This window comes from Acomys russatus, chromosome 9 (genome assembly GCF_903995435.1).
Source record: "Acomys russatus chromosome 9, mAcoRus1.1, whole genome shotgun sequence".
Classification (NCBI taxonomy): domain Eukaryota; kingdom Metazoa; phylum Chordata; class Mammalia; order Rodentia; family Muridae; genus Acomys; species Acomys russatus.
Window position 1 is genome coordinate 61,434,166 of NC_067145.1, and position 16,565 is coordinate 61,450,730.

At 48.2% G+C, this 16,565-nt stretch overlaps 1 protein-coding gene and 1 pseudogene across 2 annotated transcripts in view; one reads left to right on the forward strand and one right to left on the reverse strand.

Annotated features, from left to right (window-relative positions):
* The window catches only part of Pfkp (phosphofructokinase, platelet), a 67,059-nt gene extending 54,612 nt beyond the window's left edge, over positions 1 to 12,447 (reverse strand). The window contains exon 1 of one of the 2 annotated variants that reach the window (XM_051151451.1): positions 12,260 to 12,447. In XM_051151451.1, the coding sequence (XP_051007408.1) occupies positions 12,260 to 12,371 (112 nt within the window). In that variant the 5' untranslated portion in view covers positions 12,372 to 12,447. The remainder of the gene's footprint in view (positions 1 to 12,259) is intronic. The other variant, XM_051151449.1, reaches the window with a different exon arrangement.
* A 323-nt stretch (positions 12,448 to 12,770) lies between these two features.
* Positions 12,771 to 14,811, forward strand: LOC127193655 (nucleoside diphosphate kinase A-like; annotated as a pseudogene).
* Positions 14,812 to 16,565: the final 1,754 nt, after the last annotated feature.

A 16,565-nucleotide genomic window follows, 5' to 3' on the forward strand; every position in this document is an offset into this window, starting at 1 on the left:
AAGGAGACATCAGTGTCCCTCCCTTGTCTATCAGACTATTGAGACAATGGACCCCACCCCCCAAACCCCCCACCCCCCAGGAATTGGGACTTCCCCTGGAATCTCATGCAGAAGGAAAAAAGCTGGTGTGTGGTGTCAGCCAGGGGTGCAGCTTTCTCTCGGAAAAGAAATGCACATGGTTCTGCTAAGTTGTCAGAACACATTGCAGACAGCTGGGTGCGGTGGCGCATAGCTTTAATTCCAACACTTGGGAGGCAGAGATAGGCAGATTACTGTGAGTTCAAAGCCAGCCTAGTTTACAAAACCAGTTCCAGGACAGCCAGGTCTGTTATACAGAGAAACTCATCTCTGGAAAAACCTAAAGGGAAAAAAAAAAAAGAAAAAGAAAACTCCTTGCAGGACAGGCTGTAACCTAGACAGTGGTTAAGTCACCAATGGGCATGACCGGATGGTCACTCTAGACTGGGTCGTTTTAGGCATGCATACTTCTTGTCTTCAACTTAACCCTAAAACCTGGAAGGGTTCAGGACCTGGAAGATAGACTTGGGGTAGGATGGGGTGGTCAATGAACCTCTTTGCTTCTCAGGGGTGACCACTCTGAATAAATCTCTTTCTGCTTTTCACTGCTAGTATGTTTAACTGTCATATTGAGGCCTGGTGGTAGTTTGTTAGGCCTGCCAGAGCCAGGCACCGCCCCTGACAACTCCAGTAACAGGTAGAATCTTCTCACAGAAGGACAAGCAAATAAACACAGAGACAACAGGGGTGCTGTTAGGTAGGATGTGTGATTGAACACAGGTGCAATGGGCAGGGCAGGCAGTTCAAACGGCTTCTCCCTCAAGGACAGTGGAGGTAATAGTGGCAAACTCACTCTTGCTTTGAGGCCAGAGTCGTTTCATTCCATGGCCATGGAAAGAAACCTTAGGTCCGTCTTTCCTGGCAGGCCACTGGAGAGGACCTCCCCCCACTGCAAAGGCTTCCTGTCAAATTGTGCTCTAACAGCACTTAAAACTGTCTGAGTCATAGTCACACAGGGCGGCGCACGCCTTTAATCCCAGCACTCTGAAGGCAGAGTCAGGCAGATCACTGTGAGTTCGAGGCCAGCATGGTCTACAAAGTGACTCCAGGGCAGCCAAGGCTACACAGAGAAACCCTGTCTCAAAAAAAAAAAAAAAAAAATCAAAAACAAGCAAACAAAAATAAAGCCGGGCGTGGTGGCGCACGCCTTTAATCCCAGCACTCGGGAGGCAGAGGTAGGAGGATCGCTGTGAGTTCAAGGCCAGCCTGGTCTACAAAGTGAGTCCAGGATGGCCGAGGCTACACAGAGAAACCCTGTCTCGAAAAACCAAAAAAATAAAAAATAAAAAAATAAATAAACCTCTGGGTCATATGAAAGGCACTGTTTGAGATGAAAGGGCTAATTACCCTCATTCGACCACTGCACATGCTCCACAGGTGCCTAGTTACAACCCTGTGCCCTGTAAAGTAGTACAAATATTAAATACCAATTAATTACCATAATTAAGGACAAGAAAAACATTCTGCCTAATAAAATCCTATTATAATTTGGGCTCATCCTTTCACATCTTTGTGATCTCATCTCCTCGCCTTGACAGCACATTTCTTTTTTTTTTTTGTCTTGTTTTTCTGAGACAGGGTTTCTCTGTGTAGCCTTGGCTGTCCCAGACTCACTCTGTAGACCAGGCTGGTCTCGAACTCACAGACATCTGCCTGCCCTGCCTCCCTACTTCTGGGATTAGAGGCGTGCGCTACCGTACCTGGCTGACAGCACATTTCTATCTCACAGTACTTACAGTCACTCGCTTACTGATTTCCATATTTAAGCTCCTTCTGGAAAAAGAAAGTCAGGTGGATCAAGGGGGCTACTAGTTTGTCAAAGAAATGAATGTGAGGAGCTGGAGGTGGCACAGGAGTTAAGAGGAAATGTGACTTTCCCAGAAGACCTGAGTTGGGTTCCCAGCCTCCATCTATTTATTGTGGCCCTCAGCCGCCTCCAGCTCTGGGGATTCCTCACCCTTTTCTGGCCTCTGCAGCAAACCACATACATGTGGCATACACACACACACACACACACACACACACACACACACACACACACACACACACACACGAAGGCCATCTTTAAAGATGAACATAATAAAACATGCGCTGTTTTATTCTTGCAGCTACAGTCTACTCATTAAGCTCTATCTCTAAATGACGCTGATATAAAGGGAACGGAACCCAGGAGAAGCCTGACTCCCTCAGTTATCAAGCTGGGAGCCACCCTGGCCCGAGGTCCAAGGGTCAGCACCAGAGAGCTTAGATTAGTCCATAAGGATGCCGTCATGTGTCCAACCATCACATGCAGCCGTCATGTATGTGGATGGAGTCTTCTCTTTGCCAGAGGCTGTCAGAAGACTGCACTGACATAACGGAGGCGAGATCCTGACCCTCTGGAGCTTAGGACAAAGAGCGCAAGCGCACCAGTCATGCCCACCAACAGGATCTGCGAGTGCAGCTCAGTTGCTAGAGGACAAGCTGGAAGCCCTGGCTTTGGCCCGTCATGGGAGTAAATAGACAAATGAGGGCCTGTTCTTAAAGATCGGACACCACAGACACAACCGCAAACCCAGCACTGGGAGGGGAAGCCCGTGAGAAAAGGCAGAGTCTGAGAGTTTGTGGGTCAGCCAGTCTAGCTGAAACAGGGAGACTCCAGGATCATATAAAATAAGAGCGTCTTATAAAACAGAACGGAAAAGTGATTGGGAAAGATCTGATGTCCACCGCTGTCCTCCACAGGTTTCCACACAAGTGAGAGCACCCACATATGTATGCATCCACAGATGCGCACACATGTACTCCAAATGAATAAATTATTAATAAACGCATTTAGAGTTACTAAAAAGGCATAACTGCTAAGGAGATAAATGAGAAACAGAGTGGCCCAGGAGACTAGGCGCCTGGGGGATTCAGAAAGCACTATCGTGGCTAGCTAGCCAAGAGCTTCCCTGAAGAGCAGAGTTTGAGAGAAGCTAAAGTGGAAGAAGTTAGCTACAGGCCCTGAGGCCAGAGAGTTCAGGGAATGCGAGGTGTCCCAGGTCCACAGCAAACACTGAAGCCACTGCTGACTCATCCGTGCTTATACTCAGAGCTTCCGTACAAGCGTGTGGAGTCCTTTTTAAAAAATAATTTTTTCAAATATATATATGCATATTCCTTTGATAAAAGTTCCTCCCCCATTACACTCTCTTATCCTCTTCCCTTCTCACCAAATCTCTTCTTCTCAAGTTTGTTTCCTATTTGGCATGTCTTTGTATATTCGTGTGTGTGATCTGACAAATGCAATTACAGGTCTCTGCATGAACATGGGTGGATGGGTATTTGCTTGAATAAGGTCAAAGGATCAGTGGCTGTATCACTAAGGATACGATCTCCCCCTCTCCTGTGCAGCTACTACCCAGAACTCCTGACAGAGTTGGGGGTCCATCAGTGATGGAGTGCTGATGGGCCCACCCTGGGGTGCAGTCCCCTGGTGCTATGAGGACATGTACGACAGCCATATCGTGATATCAGAGAGCAGGTTACACCACGCCTTCCTACTCTCCAGTTTGTGCATCTCTTCACCTTTCCATTTTAGGTAGAACCCTTTATCCTTTAAATGTAGGTGATGACACACCATTGTGACTCTCTGACCATACTGTCCATCAGGCAAGCCTCTGGCCACATGTTTCTTGCCTGAATTTAAAAATGCTATAATGGATAATGGTACTACATACAGATTCCAGTCTTAATGTGGAAAACATCAATAACCAATGCAGTAATATTGTAAAATACTGAATTACACACACACACACACACACACACACACACACACACACACACACACACAGACACTGAGAGAGAGAGAGAGACAGAGAGAGAGAGAGAGAGGGAGAATTTCACTTCAGCTCTGTTACTTTCATTAATGTGGCTGCTATGTCACTTATAATCACCTATCAAATACAGGCTACCAATGCAAACCTTATTCTTAATGGACCGAGATGCTCTTGAGTCACTGTGTCCAGTATTGTACACAGCTCACCACATAAACTGGTCCCTAAACACGGGTGAATGTGCTATATCGGGAGCTGATAAGACTACTTCCTGCAGATATTTTTTTTCCCACTGATTTCTCCTTTTTTTTTTCTTTTTACTCCCTCTTTACTTGTTTCTATTATAAGCACCACTGAAAAGAATGCATTCTCACCAGACTTCTTATACCTACCTTTTTCATATACTGTCTTTGTTTCATCAGAAGAGTTTTTAATCTATCTTGTGCCCCACCCCCACCTACTCAAAAGTCTCTTCCTTCCCGTCGGCCACAAGCCCCGCCCCACCTCCACAAGCCTCCATCTGTGACACACTGCTGTTTCTTCTGAGTCACTAAACTCCAGTTCCCTGCCTCTCCATTCCACAAAGTGACCTTTACCAGGGCCAGTCAGTAACCTCAGCATGGCTTCCCAGTTCACACAAGGTAAACCCAAAGTCTACTCATGGCCTGTGCTGGCTAGGACCTCACCGAAGACCACTTCTTCCTAACAGTTCTGGTTCCCTGGCCTTGGGCTACTTCCTGCTGGCTCACTCCAGGTTCTGAAGGCCTCTAAAAAAGTAGCAGCTGGGCGTGGTGGCACACGCCTTTAATCCCAGCACTCAGGGTGCTAGAGGCAAATGGATCGCTATGAATTCAAGGCCAACCTGGCTTACAAAGTCCAGAACAGCCAAGGTTACAAAGGAAACCTTGTCTTGAAGGGGGAAAAAAAGCAAAAAACAAATTAGCTTACCCCTCCTCCCCACTCCTGGCTGGGTACAGGACCCACCTTCGTATTGTCCAGCAGCCACAGTCCTGTGACTCCTGTCATAGCAGTGATATCAGGAGGGCTCCATGCTACCTAAGGTTCCACACATTCCATAAACTGTTCCTGGATGGGATGGTCACACAAGAGCATTAAACAATCTGAATAACAGTAGTCCAGATTTGAAAAAACTGAGACAGAATGTCTGCTTGGGACAACACACCCAACCCCTATCAATGGTTTCTATTTTGTTTTGGTTTTCCAGACAGCCTTGGCTGTCCTGGACTCACTTTGTGGACCAGGCTGGCCTCTAGGTTGTTCCGCCTGCCTCTGCCTCCTGAGTGCTGGGATTAAAGGTCTGCACCACCATGCCTGACGTTCAGAGGTTTCTAACCAGAAAACCTCTAACAGGGTCCTATTTTTAGAGAATGGACACTATCCTATGGAATCCTCCTGTCAAGATGCTCCTCATGCTTAGAAAACAGTAACATTAAAAAAGAAACAAAGGATAGAAAAGAAAACAGTAACATAGAGCAACTGTGTTAACCTATTAGGGAAGCTGCCTGAGTGCCTGGGTTGCAAACAATCACCCTATTGATTGCTGTATCTTGTGTGGTTCATAGCCCACCTGGGGAATGGGGGGAATATTAGGGAACTCCTAGTGTGCATTCCCTGCTTCTCACACACCTGCCCTGTCAGCCTATGCATCTGCACAGCATCTTTCTGACAGCATAAGCACACTGAGAATGGACAAGGTAGCAAAGGGGCCCTCCTGAGGCAGACAATCCAGTCTTTCCTCTTTGACACCGTATCCTACTTTTACCTGAAGATATTAGGTGATAAAGGGTTGGGGGTTACAGAATAGAGGTGGGGAAAGGGAAACAGAGAAAGGCAGAGATGGGGTTCGCCTTGAAAATGAGAAAGAAAGCCCTGTTGTCAATTGTGGGACAGAATACAGGGCCTATAAATAAGTCGGAGTCTAGGGAGACTGCTCTGCTATGTTTTAAAGCTTCATTCATCGTGACAAGTACAATTACTGTAATTCCAAACAAAATACAAGGTGGCAAAGCCCTACAAATAGAGAGGTTGTGTGTGAGGAGGAAGCCGGCCCCTCACAGAGGGACTTGGTAACAAATAGATACAAGAGTAGTCAGTGGCAGCTTGTTGAGTGAAGAGTGTAACTCAGAAAGTGACTCAGCTGTCTGCTGAACACACCCCTGAGCACTCTGCCTAACACAATCAGGTAGCCACTGTGGTGGTGAATGCACTTTTGTATCCTGACATCCGTCTTCAACATGTGTCAACCTTAGGTTTCTCAGAGCTCCAATTCAGATGGCTTCTGACAGCAAACCAATAGGTCAAAACTTAAAATAGCTCCAGGCTCCCCGGATAAAAGGCTTCTTCATAAACAAAAGCTTAGAGTTCACTCACTGTAGCCTGAGGAAGACATGCCTGGGTTTTTATCTCATTTGCTTACTTATTCAGAAAAGGCAACACAATATCTAGCCTCCAAGAGTCATAGGAATAGGCGTCACATAAAAATGCTTAAACCTCTGCTGGGCTGGGGTGGCCCTCGGGAGGAAGAGGCAGGTGGGTCCCTGAGTTCCAGCACAGCTGGGTCTACAGAGCAAGTTCCAGGACAGCCAGGGCTACATGGAAAAACCCTGTCTGGGGAGATGGAGGGGGATCCTTTGCTAGACTGGGCAGTGGTGGCTCATGCCTTTAAATCTCAGCACTGAGGAGGTAGATAGGGGCAGGCGGATCTCTGAGTTCACGGCCAGCTTGGTCTAGAGAGTGAGTTCCAGGTCAGACAAGGCTACACAGAGAAACCCTGTCTCAAAAGAAGAGCATAGAAAATGATGCTCCCGGTCGTGGGGAGCAGCCCTACAGTGCCAAATCCTGGGTTTGATAACCAGCACCAGAAAATAAACAAACACTATGCTGTCACAGAAAGCTCCTATTCTGTGATAAGACTTGCCCTCTATTTTTGCTCAAATAATTATATTTTAACCTGAAAAGAGAGCAGATAGGCAGACTCTTAGGATAGTGAGCACATGTGTTTGCATGTATTGCACTCACGTGTGCATGCACACACACACCTCCGCACACACAGAGCTGTGTATCATCACATGTCTATTGGTCAGAACAAGCTTTTACATACACTAGTGTCTTCTCCAAGCACAGTCACAGGTAATGAAAGGGCCTAGTCAGTGCTCTCACATCCAGGTGTTCAATGATTGTAGACTTGCTTTGATAAATTCTGGAAAATTATTTCAAGACCTTTTCAGAAACCAATTCGAGGAGTCTCAGGTCCAGCTACGAAAATGACAGAAGTTGCTGCATGGTGGTAGCGGTGCACCCCTTTAGTCCCCGCACCCAGGAGGCAGAGGCACCCAGATAGATCTCCATGAGTTTAAGGGCAGCCTGTTCTACATAGCAAGTACCAGGACAGCCAGGACTACACAAAGAAACCTTGTCTTGAAAAAACAAAACAAACAAAAATGCTATTAGTTTTTGTACAACCTAGCACATCTTCCCATATGCCTTAAAGGATCTCTGAGTTATGTATCACAGCTAGTACAGTGCAAATGGCACGTGAATGGTTATACTGTACTGGTTAGGGGGTAAAGACAGTGAAACACGATCACAGATATTTTAGTACACGCTACACTTAGAAACATATATTCAACCCAGGCCTGACAGCATTTGAAAAAAGTGAAACCTACACGCACGGAGGGCAGAGGGAATGTACATAATAGAGGAACCAACTCAGCACTCGGGGCAAGTCTGTGGGCACCTCCAGCTTCTACGTTCTTTAGAATTATTAGTGGTTGGTACTTATTGCTCAAGGGCTGAAGGAGTCATTTTGAATAGTGAGAGTTTAATTCACTTAAGACAATACAAATCTACTCCCACTAGTGGATTCCAGGTCTGAGACAGTCAACAAGTATGAGGCTTGCTGCCTGCCATGCCGGATGCTGTGACGCTAGCTGCACTGGGAACTCGACTGTCAATGGTGGTACACTACATCTGTGTCTAGTCTACGGCCACAGGCTCTGGTTCTGACCCGCAGGTCTTGGGAACTTCGGGAAATCCAGCTCATGCACCAGCTGGGGGTGACTTGGCACCCAGACCCTTTCAGCCTACCTCAGAACAAGCAGTCTTTGATGGCTAGCTCCACAGAGCCTGGAGAGAGTCATACAGAGTCTAAGTAGGTGTTTTGTAAATATTGTGTTAATGTTGATATCTCCATAAACAATAAGGCAACCCAACCAAGCCCACCCAAAGCATGTACCGTGGATTCTGACTAATATAAATGCCACCATACACCAGACCTACAGAGGACACAATATAAGTTTCTTTTTTTCTTTTTTCATTTTTTGGGTTTTCAAGGCAGAATCTCTTTCTGTTAGCCTTGGTAGCCTTGGCTGTCCTGGAGCTGCTTTGTAGACCAGGCTGGCCTGGAACTCAGAGATCCACCTGCCTCTGCCTCCTGAGTGCTGGGCTATGCCTTAAAAGCCTGTGCCACCACGTCCGGCTTCCAATCTCATTGTCTTAATTATTACATTTAGTTACTTATGTGTGAGTAGGGAGGTTTAAGCGTCCTAAGTGCACATGTGGAAGTCAGAAGACAATTTGCAGGAGTCAGTTCTCTCCTTCCACCATGTGGGACCCTGGGATTGAACTCTGGTCATCAGGCTTCGCAACAGGCACATCTACCCCCTACGCTACGCCGTCTCATCACTCTGCCACAGCCTGTCTAAATCCTTAACATTTTGTATGGGATGTGATATTGCCTGAAGGTGGGTACTTAAGTCATGGCAAACCTGCCTACTAGTGATGTGGAGATCCTTGTAGGCTAATGTAAAATTAATGATGAAATTTCAGTTTTATTTTATAATGATACAATGTAAATTCCTTTGGAAGAGGAAAGCCTTCTGTTGCTTTTGTATTGAGTGTTAGGCTACACAATTCTAGCCACTTCGCTACTGCTATTATATTTAAAAAAAAAAAAAGGTATTTATCTGTTGTGCTAACAAAGCTATCCAAAGAGCCTCTGAAGGTACACTTTTAGGAAAGCTGGGCTCCACTCATTTTGAGCAATAACTTAACCAGCCTCACCTAGAGAAATCCCATGAAAATATGGTTCAGTTAAGAGAGTTGGAGGGTCATTTAAAGCCGCTCCCACCGGGTATGAGCCTCTTGGCCTTCCTAAGTTACTTATGTCTAAGTCTTTCTCTCCACCTCCAAAATGAAGAAGTCTGCACTGTGGAGCAATGCAATTAAGCACAGAGGTAAGAACTGTAAGGTTTTTAGCATATAAGATATGTAGAGTATGTCCTGTGGCCATTTTACCATGAAAAATTATACTATCATCCTGTCAGTATAAGATTTGAAATTGAAGCTGGGCATGGTGGTGCACACCTTTAATCCCAGCACTCGGGAGGCAGAGGCAGGTGAGTCGATGTGAGTTTGAGGCCAGCCTTGTCTACAAAGCCAGTCCAGGACAGCCAAGGCTACACAGAGAGACCTTGTCTCAAAAAAACAAACAAAACAACAACAAAAAACAAACAAACAAAAATCGCCCCCCTCCCCAGCTATAAGGCAAAGTGGTCAAAGAATTGCCAACCATCCATCTGAGCCAGGCATGGTGGCACAGGTCTTTAATCCCAGCACTCTGGGGAGGCAGAGGCAGGTGGATCACTGTGAGTTCGAGGCCATCCTGGTCTACAAAGCGACTCCAGGACAGCCAAGGCTATCACAGAGAAACCCTGTCTTGAAAAAAACAAAACAAACAAACAAACAAAAACCGCAACCAACCAACCAACCATCCAACCATCCATCCATCCATCCATCCATCTGTCCATCTGTCCCAGAAATAGCACTGCTAAGTCCAGGCTCTCTCACATATATTGAGAATGCACCCTTCAAACAGGCCCAATAGTGTATCACAACACAGCATGACTGCTTACACAACCTGTAAGAAACACCAGGCAGAGCACCCACACAACTGGCTCCGACTTCCTTCCCAAGGTGTAACAAGACACAGCGGACAAACCTTTACTATACTATACTATACTAACCCAGTGATGTGCGAATGTAATTCGGATTCTCAAAGTATCATTTTCCACTGAAGAGATGCCAAATTTAGAATCCAGCCAGATTCTCCAGTTCTTACCTGTGGGAGATCCAAAAATATGCAGAAAACCGGAGTTTCTTCCAAACCCCCTAGAATTTCAAGTAGCTGCACACAGGCTAAATATTTCAAGAACATTTTTGGGTAAGGATTTAAAAATGATAAGCCATCAATACTGGTTTTCTTTTTTCTTTTCTTTGGTTTTGTTTTGTTTTTCGAGACACGGTTTCTATGAGCAGCACTTGCTGTCCTGGACTCGCTTTGTAGACCAGTCTGTGCCCGAACTTACAGAGATCTGCCCGCCTCTGCCTCCCAAGTGCTGGGACTAAAAGCGCGGGCCACCACTGCCCAGCCAATATTGGCTTTCAAAATAAAACCTTTATCACCTAAGCTTGCAGCTCTAGTAGCCATAAGCCTCTTCCAGTATGTAGTGGCTGCCCAGGATTCAAAGTGCTCCCTTCTTTGCTTAAGCGGCTTCTGTGTAAGGATACAAGCACTTTGGAAGCCCTCCCACTGATGTGAAACCAGTGGGTGTGTCCAGGTGCAGATTCCTGGCTGCCTGGTAGATGAATATTTTCAGGCACTTATTTGACTAACTCCGGTGCTGTTATCTCACGTTTCACTCGACTGTTTTTCCAGCCTTCGGTGAATCACGGCATTTTGTCTCTGGGAAATCAGCCCTCCAGGAGAAAACATTTATACAGAGGATCTCCTTACTAAAATACTAGTATTACTGCAACCCGGCTTTCTGAGGAAGGCGGGCCTAGTGCCGAGGCTTGAGTGACTGTTGTTGCCATTGGCACCTTTAAGATAATAGGGAGGAGAGCACTAGGGACCCCTCACTGGGCAGACTCAGCTTCCGGTGTTTGTGAGCCTGAGGCTCAGAGCCTCGGAAGCTGCATTCATGTGAGCCGGTGTGGAAAACCTAAGAGTACACCGGAGGCGACGGGCCCGGCATCACGTAGGCTCCCACGTCGGGCGGGGCGGTGCCCTAAGCAGCTCCCCAACCTGCCGCACTGGCGCCCGCCCCGCCCTGCTCAAGGGCGAAGAGAAGGTCATGCGTACGGTGGGCGGAAGGCGCGGATACCACACCGGGCGCCAACCCTAAGCCTCCCCTCTGGTGCCGGCTTAGAACGAGGGAAAATAAAACATGACATCGGGACGCATCTAGGGCAGAGGGAAGAACTGAAAAGCAAAACCCAGCTCAGGCAACTGTCTGAAGGCTGCCCAAACCTCAAGACTTGGAGGGCATATACGCAATGGAAATGTAGGGGTACCTTCTAGTAGGTGTCTCCATAAAGGAATCTGTATGGACTTGGAAAAACCTACAATTTGGGAACTCCAGCACCCCCACGTGTACCCAAGGCCAGAGTCTGGGGGCATGATACAGTCACTCCCATCGCGTTTACATTTTAAATATTATCTTAGTTTATCAAATCTAAGCGTCCTGGAATCGAGTCCCTTCGGCTCTGAAATCAATGCCATCATTGGGAGAAATGGGAAGCCTGGAGCCGGTGCCCGAGTGAGCACTGGTGACGTCTGGGAGTCTCCGCTTCCCGGTCTTTCCCGTCCTGGGGAGGCTGGCCCGGAGGGCCTAGCGACCCATTTGAGTTTTCAGTTTTGTCACAAGAAGGAAGGCAACCGGGGATCTCCCCGGTGGAAACACGAGGCGCAGCCTGGCAGCAACGGCCACACCAGGAAGGACCCCGGCGCGCCCCCAGCTGCGCATCCCGCAGTGCAGCAGCCAGGGCGCCGCCTGCGCCGCGCCGGGAGGCGGGACTGGGCAAGAAGCGTTGCGCGGCCCCCCGCTGTTTTTTCTACGATGCCCGGGGATTAGCGCGGAGCGGGTGCTATGGCATCAGAATTGTCGCTCTGTACCTAATTTCAGGAAAAGAACGCCTGGCTCTATCATATGACTCAGACACTAGACGACCCCATTGGCTAACTTAATTAATAAACCTGGAAATGGAAAACTGATTCATCTTGCGATTGAAGAATCGTACAACCATACCGCTCATCCTCTGCACCTCACCCAGCAATGGGGCTCCACCCTCTAAGGTCCCTCCTCAGGCACCCTAATAGTTCCTAGGTTGGGGCTCTTCCTGCTCCTGGGCCACCAGTTCGCCTCGGCCCACAATCTGTCATTTTCACCATGCCCTTTCCTCATCCTTTCTCCTAAATCCACCTCACCCAACCTTCCTCCCCACCTGCCTCTGCAGCCCTCTCGGGCCACCCTCCCCTCTAGCTCTGGCCTGGGAGGCAGGCGAGAGAGACAGTAGGAGCGCACCTTGGGCGTCCCCGCCGCTGGTCAGGACACCAATGGCTTTGCCATCCCCAGGGAGGTGCTCCAGGTACTTCGGTAAGGAGGCACTGGACCCGGAGGAGTCCTCGTCGCCCATGGCGAGATCAAGAGACGCCGGACTGGTCCTGGGCTCAGCAAGCAATGAAGACCTGGCCCACGCGCGCTAGACTAGGAACCGCTGCTCCGCCTGCACCCGCTGGACCCGCCCACGCCCCGCCTGTGCACCAATCGGGTGTGGCGGTGGGCGGGCCTCATGTAAGGGCGGGGCCTGTCGAATCTACGACTTCTTCACGCTGCAGGATGGGCGCGGAGGATAGGGTGTAACCGCGTAGTGTTAGGGATGCTGCGCAGTGGGCCCACAGAAGTGGAGTTGGGTGTATGGTACCATCTCAAGTCGGGCGCGGCGGCGGGGGATGGGTGGGGGGAGGGGGTGTGGTGGTGGAGGAATCATCGCCGGGTAGGGAGCCCATAAGTAGATGGCAGCGTAGCTGTGGGGATGGTTCCACAAACGTGCGAGCAGAGCCAGCGGGCACAGCACGAGGGCTCCGAATCTCGTGGTGCGCCCATCACCCGACCTGCTCTAGCTGTTAGGGGGTGGCGGTTGAGGGAGCCCAGACGTCTGTACAGTAGCAGAGGCACGCGCAGCGCTTCCGGCCAGATTCTTTCCTTCCTGGCCTGGCAGTCGACACAGTAGGGCGCTTCAGCGGTTTTGTTCAAGGTCTAGCTAGGATCCACAGGATCCCGCAGCTTTCACGTCCACTCCGAAGTCAGGGAGGAAAGATGTGTGGGCAGATCAAGTTGTGTCAGGCTATAGAGAAGGGATTGGGTGTAGAAGAATGCCTTAAGGTGAACACACCCTCGGCAGGCCGACCTCAGTTCGGGATAATCCAAAAGAAACCGAGAAGGCGCCACAAGAAAGGTTTGGCAGGTTCCAATTCCCACCCAATGGAAGCCCTGCTCTTGCTCTGTTCACCAGAACCCTGAAGGTTCTACTAGAAACTACAAAGGATAAAATATGATTATCAATCTGTGCCTGATACTTAGTTGTTTTGGAGATACACCTGCCTTTTCATGGAGCTTAATCTCCAAAGGCATGCAGGCCCCGCCCCTTCAGACGGCCCCGCCCCCACGAATAAATAAAACCTCATAATCAGCCAAACTGGAAGGTTCCCAGAAGGGATGGTAGCATTGAGCCTACCTACTGTGCAAATGATACATGTTAACTACATAGACAAATGGGAAACAAAGCAACTAAACCAAAGACAACACAAGTACCATAAATTAGTCTTTGTTACTATTTAGACAGCGCTGGAAAAAGATGGAGGCACACAGATTTGTATCTTCCAACTCACTCTCCAAGCAACAGATATATGGGGGGGGGGGGGCGGGGAATCTGCTGTAGACGAAGATGGATGAAATCTGATCCCTGCCTTCCTTCTTGAGCAATTCCTAGATTCCCATGATCAACAGACGTTCGCCATCTTCAGGGCCCTCCTTCCAACTTCTGGGAAAGCAGCCAGCAAATAGATATTTTTACCAGGTTCTCTGGATTATTCTGATGAGCACTAAATTGTAGAGCAACTGATCTAATGGCTTGATAGCATCATTTTTTAAAAAATATTTATTGTGTATCCAATGTTATGCCTACATGTACCCTGTATGCCAGAAGAGGGCACCAGATCTCATTATAGATGGTTGTGAGCCACCTCCACAGATGGTTGCTGGGAATTGAACTCAGGACCTTTGGAAGGGCAGCCAGGGCTCTTAACCTCCGAGCCATCTCTCCAGCTCCCCCTCCCTTTAGAGCATCATTCTGAAAGGGAAGAGGCAAATGCTGTTGAGTGCCCTGAAAATAGTTTGAAATGCTCTTGTCCTTCCAAAAGCAGGAACTGTCAGATGCCCACACCGGTTTCTACAGCTCAAGGCCCACAGTTAAGCTGCGGAAATGGTAAACCATGCCTTTGTGGGGAAGACCACATTCTAAAAGGAGACGCACAGTGACTTTCCTCTGAGCCGAATGTCCTTTATTTCTTGAAGAAACTGAGCTAGGAGTTACACACCTGGCTTCCGAACTGGACCACGGCCACCAGTGAGGTGCCTTCATTGCCGTCAAGCCTGATGGGGTCCAGCGGGGCCTCATGGGCAAGACCATCAAGCGCTTCAAACATAAGGGGTTCCGCTTTATTGGCTTGAAGTCTATGCAGGCTTCAGAGGACCTTCTTAAGGCGCACTACATCGACCCGAAGGGCTGAATCTTCTTCTCTGGCCTGGTGAAGCACATGTCCTCAGGACAAGTAGTTGCTATAGTCTGTGAGCGGCTGAATGTTGCGAAGACGGGCCGGGTGATGCTAAGAGAGACCAACCTCATAGACTCTAAGCCTGGGACCATCCGAGGAGATTTCTGCATCCAAGTTGGCAAGAACATCATCCACAGCAGCGATTCTGTGGAGAGTGCAGAGGAGGAGATCAGCTTGTGGATTCAGGCTGAGGAGCTGGTGGATTACAAGAGCTGTGCTCAGAACTGGGTCTATGAGTGACAGGAGAGCACCTCCTTTTCTACCTACTTACCTGTGTTCTCACAGGCAGTGGACCAGAAACTCTAGATATTTCTGGAACTTCCTTTGACCTGAAAGGAACCTCTGGGAGCTGTGATTCCCTGTGCAGTGTTAAGTGCTAGTGGTGGATTAAAATGTTTCACCTCCAATAAATAAACAAATAAAATCCAGAGCTAGAACACTGGTCACTTACTATCTGTTACAAACCTGTAACTTGGAAAGTGTTGTTTATCAACTAACAGTTCTAACACAACATGTTAGATAAATTATGGCAAAATATATACTAAAAAAAAAGGCTGCTATAGTTAGGAAACAAATTTTTTAATTAAATGCATAGGTTGAGAAGAGCTGCTCTTGGCTTATGGTAAATTGATAGATGAACCTAACCTGGCACTTAACCATCATCTTTTCCTGGGAGATGCCGAAGTTCCCCAGCAAGCAGGTTAATAACAATCACAGATACATCCTAAATTCTGAGGTGCTGAAATGGAAAACAGTTCACTTGGAAGGTTAGACAAAAGTGGGAGGAAACTTTGCGGCACCCAGGACCAGCTGGGCTGTCCCCTCCCCTTGCCCCCCTTTTCCCCCGACTTCTGACTGACCCTCATGAGACAGCTTTCTAGCTCCTCACACCTGTAGAGACCATGGCTAAACTCGCATCTCTCCCTCCCCTGTGCCACACCCTTCTTCAGGCTTCCTCATGTCCCTTCTGGTATCCCCACTATCCCAGATATATAAGCCAAAGCCTTGGGGGTAACTGTAAAGTCCTGGCATCCAAGACAATATGAACATCCATCACCCTGGAGTGTTCTTCTGGACTGCCCATCACCTTGCCATACCACCTGGGGCTCTGTAACTATTACTGCCCCAGCCCAAGCAGCATTTTCTTTCTGGTCCCTATGCTCTGCACCCCCCCCCCCACCACCACCTCCCTGATATGATTCTTCAACACAAATGTCAGCATGTATCTATTAGAATATAATTTAGTGTTTGCTTTGCAAACTTGAGGACCTGAATTCTATCTGCAGCACCAATGTAAAAAGAAGGCTGGGCACAGTGGTACATGCTTGTAATGCCAGCTCTGGGAGGCTGAAACAGATAGATTCCTAGGGCTTTCTGGCTAGCCAGCCTAGCCAAATGGGTGAGTCTTAGGCCAGAGAAGCTGTCTCAAAACAAAACGGAGAATGTCCTAAGGACTAACACAACGGAGACAGCCTTTACACAAATGAACCTGCGCATATATCAACGTGCACACACACATGCAAGATTTTTAAAAAATATAAATTAGAGGCCTTGTCTCTGCTCCAGTAGCACCTGTTCACTCAGAGTAAAAGCTTTCCCTCCCGTTTGGAATGCATCCATCTTCCCCATCCACCGCCCCCTTGGCTGGCTCTGTTACTCTTTTTAAAGCCATCATCAGCTCCTGCTCTTTTCTGAGGCCCATGCAAACAACAGCTTCCCAGGCTGTGCGCCAGATCCTTCCTGTCTCAAAAGCTCTCCTCCCACAGCCTGCCTCCTTGCCTCAGGGCCTTCATCAAGGTCACCTTCCTCCTGAGGTCTCCCCTGGACAGCCCTTTTTGGAAACTATGGCTTCCACACAGATGCCTGTCTGTTTCCTTCAAAGGACCAGTTAGCTAGTCACGTACACCTTGTGTTCACTGCACCTGTTTACTTTGGATTTGGGCAGGTTTTCTCCACCAGACTCCAAATGCTACTAAGAACAAAAAGGACTTTGT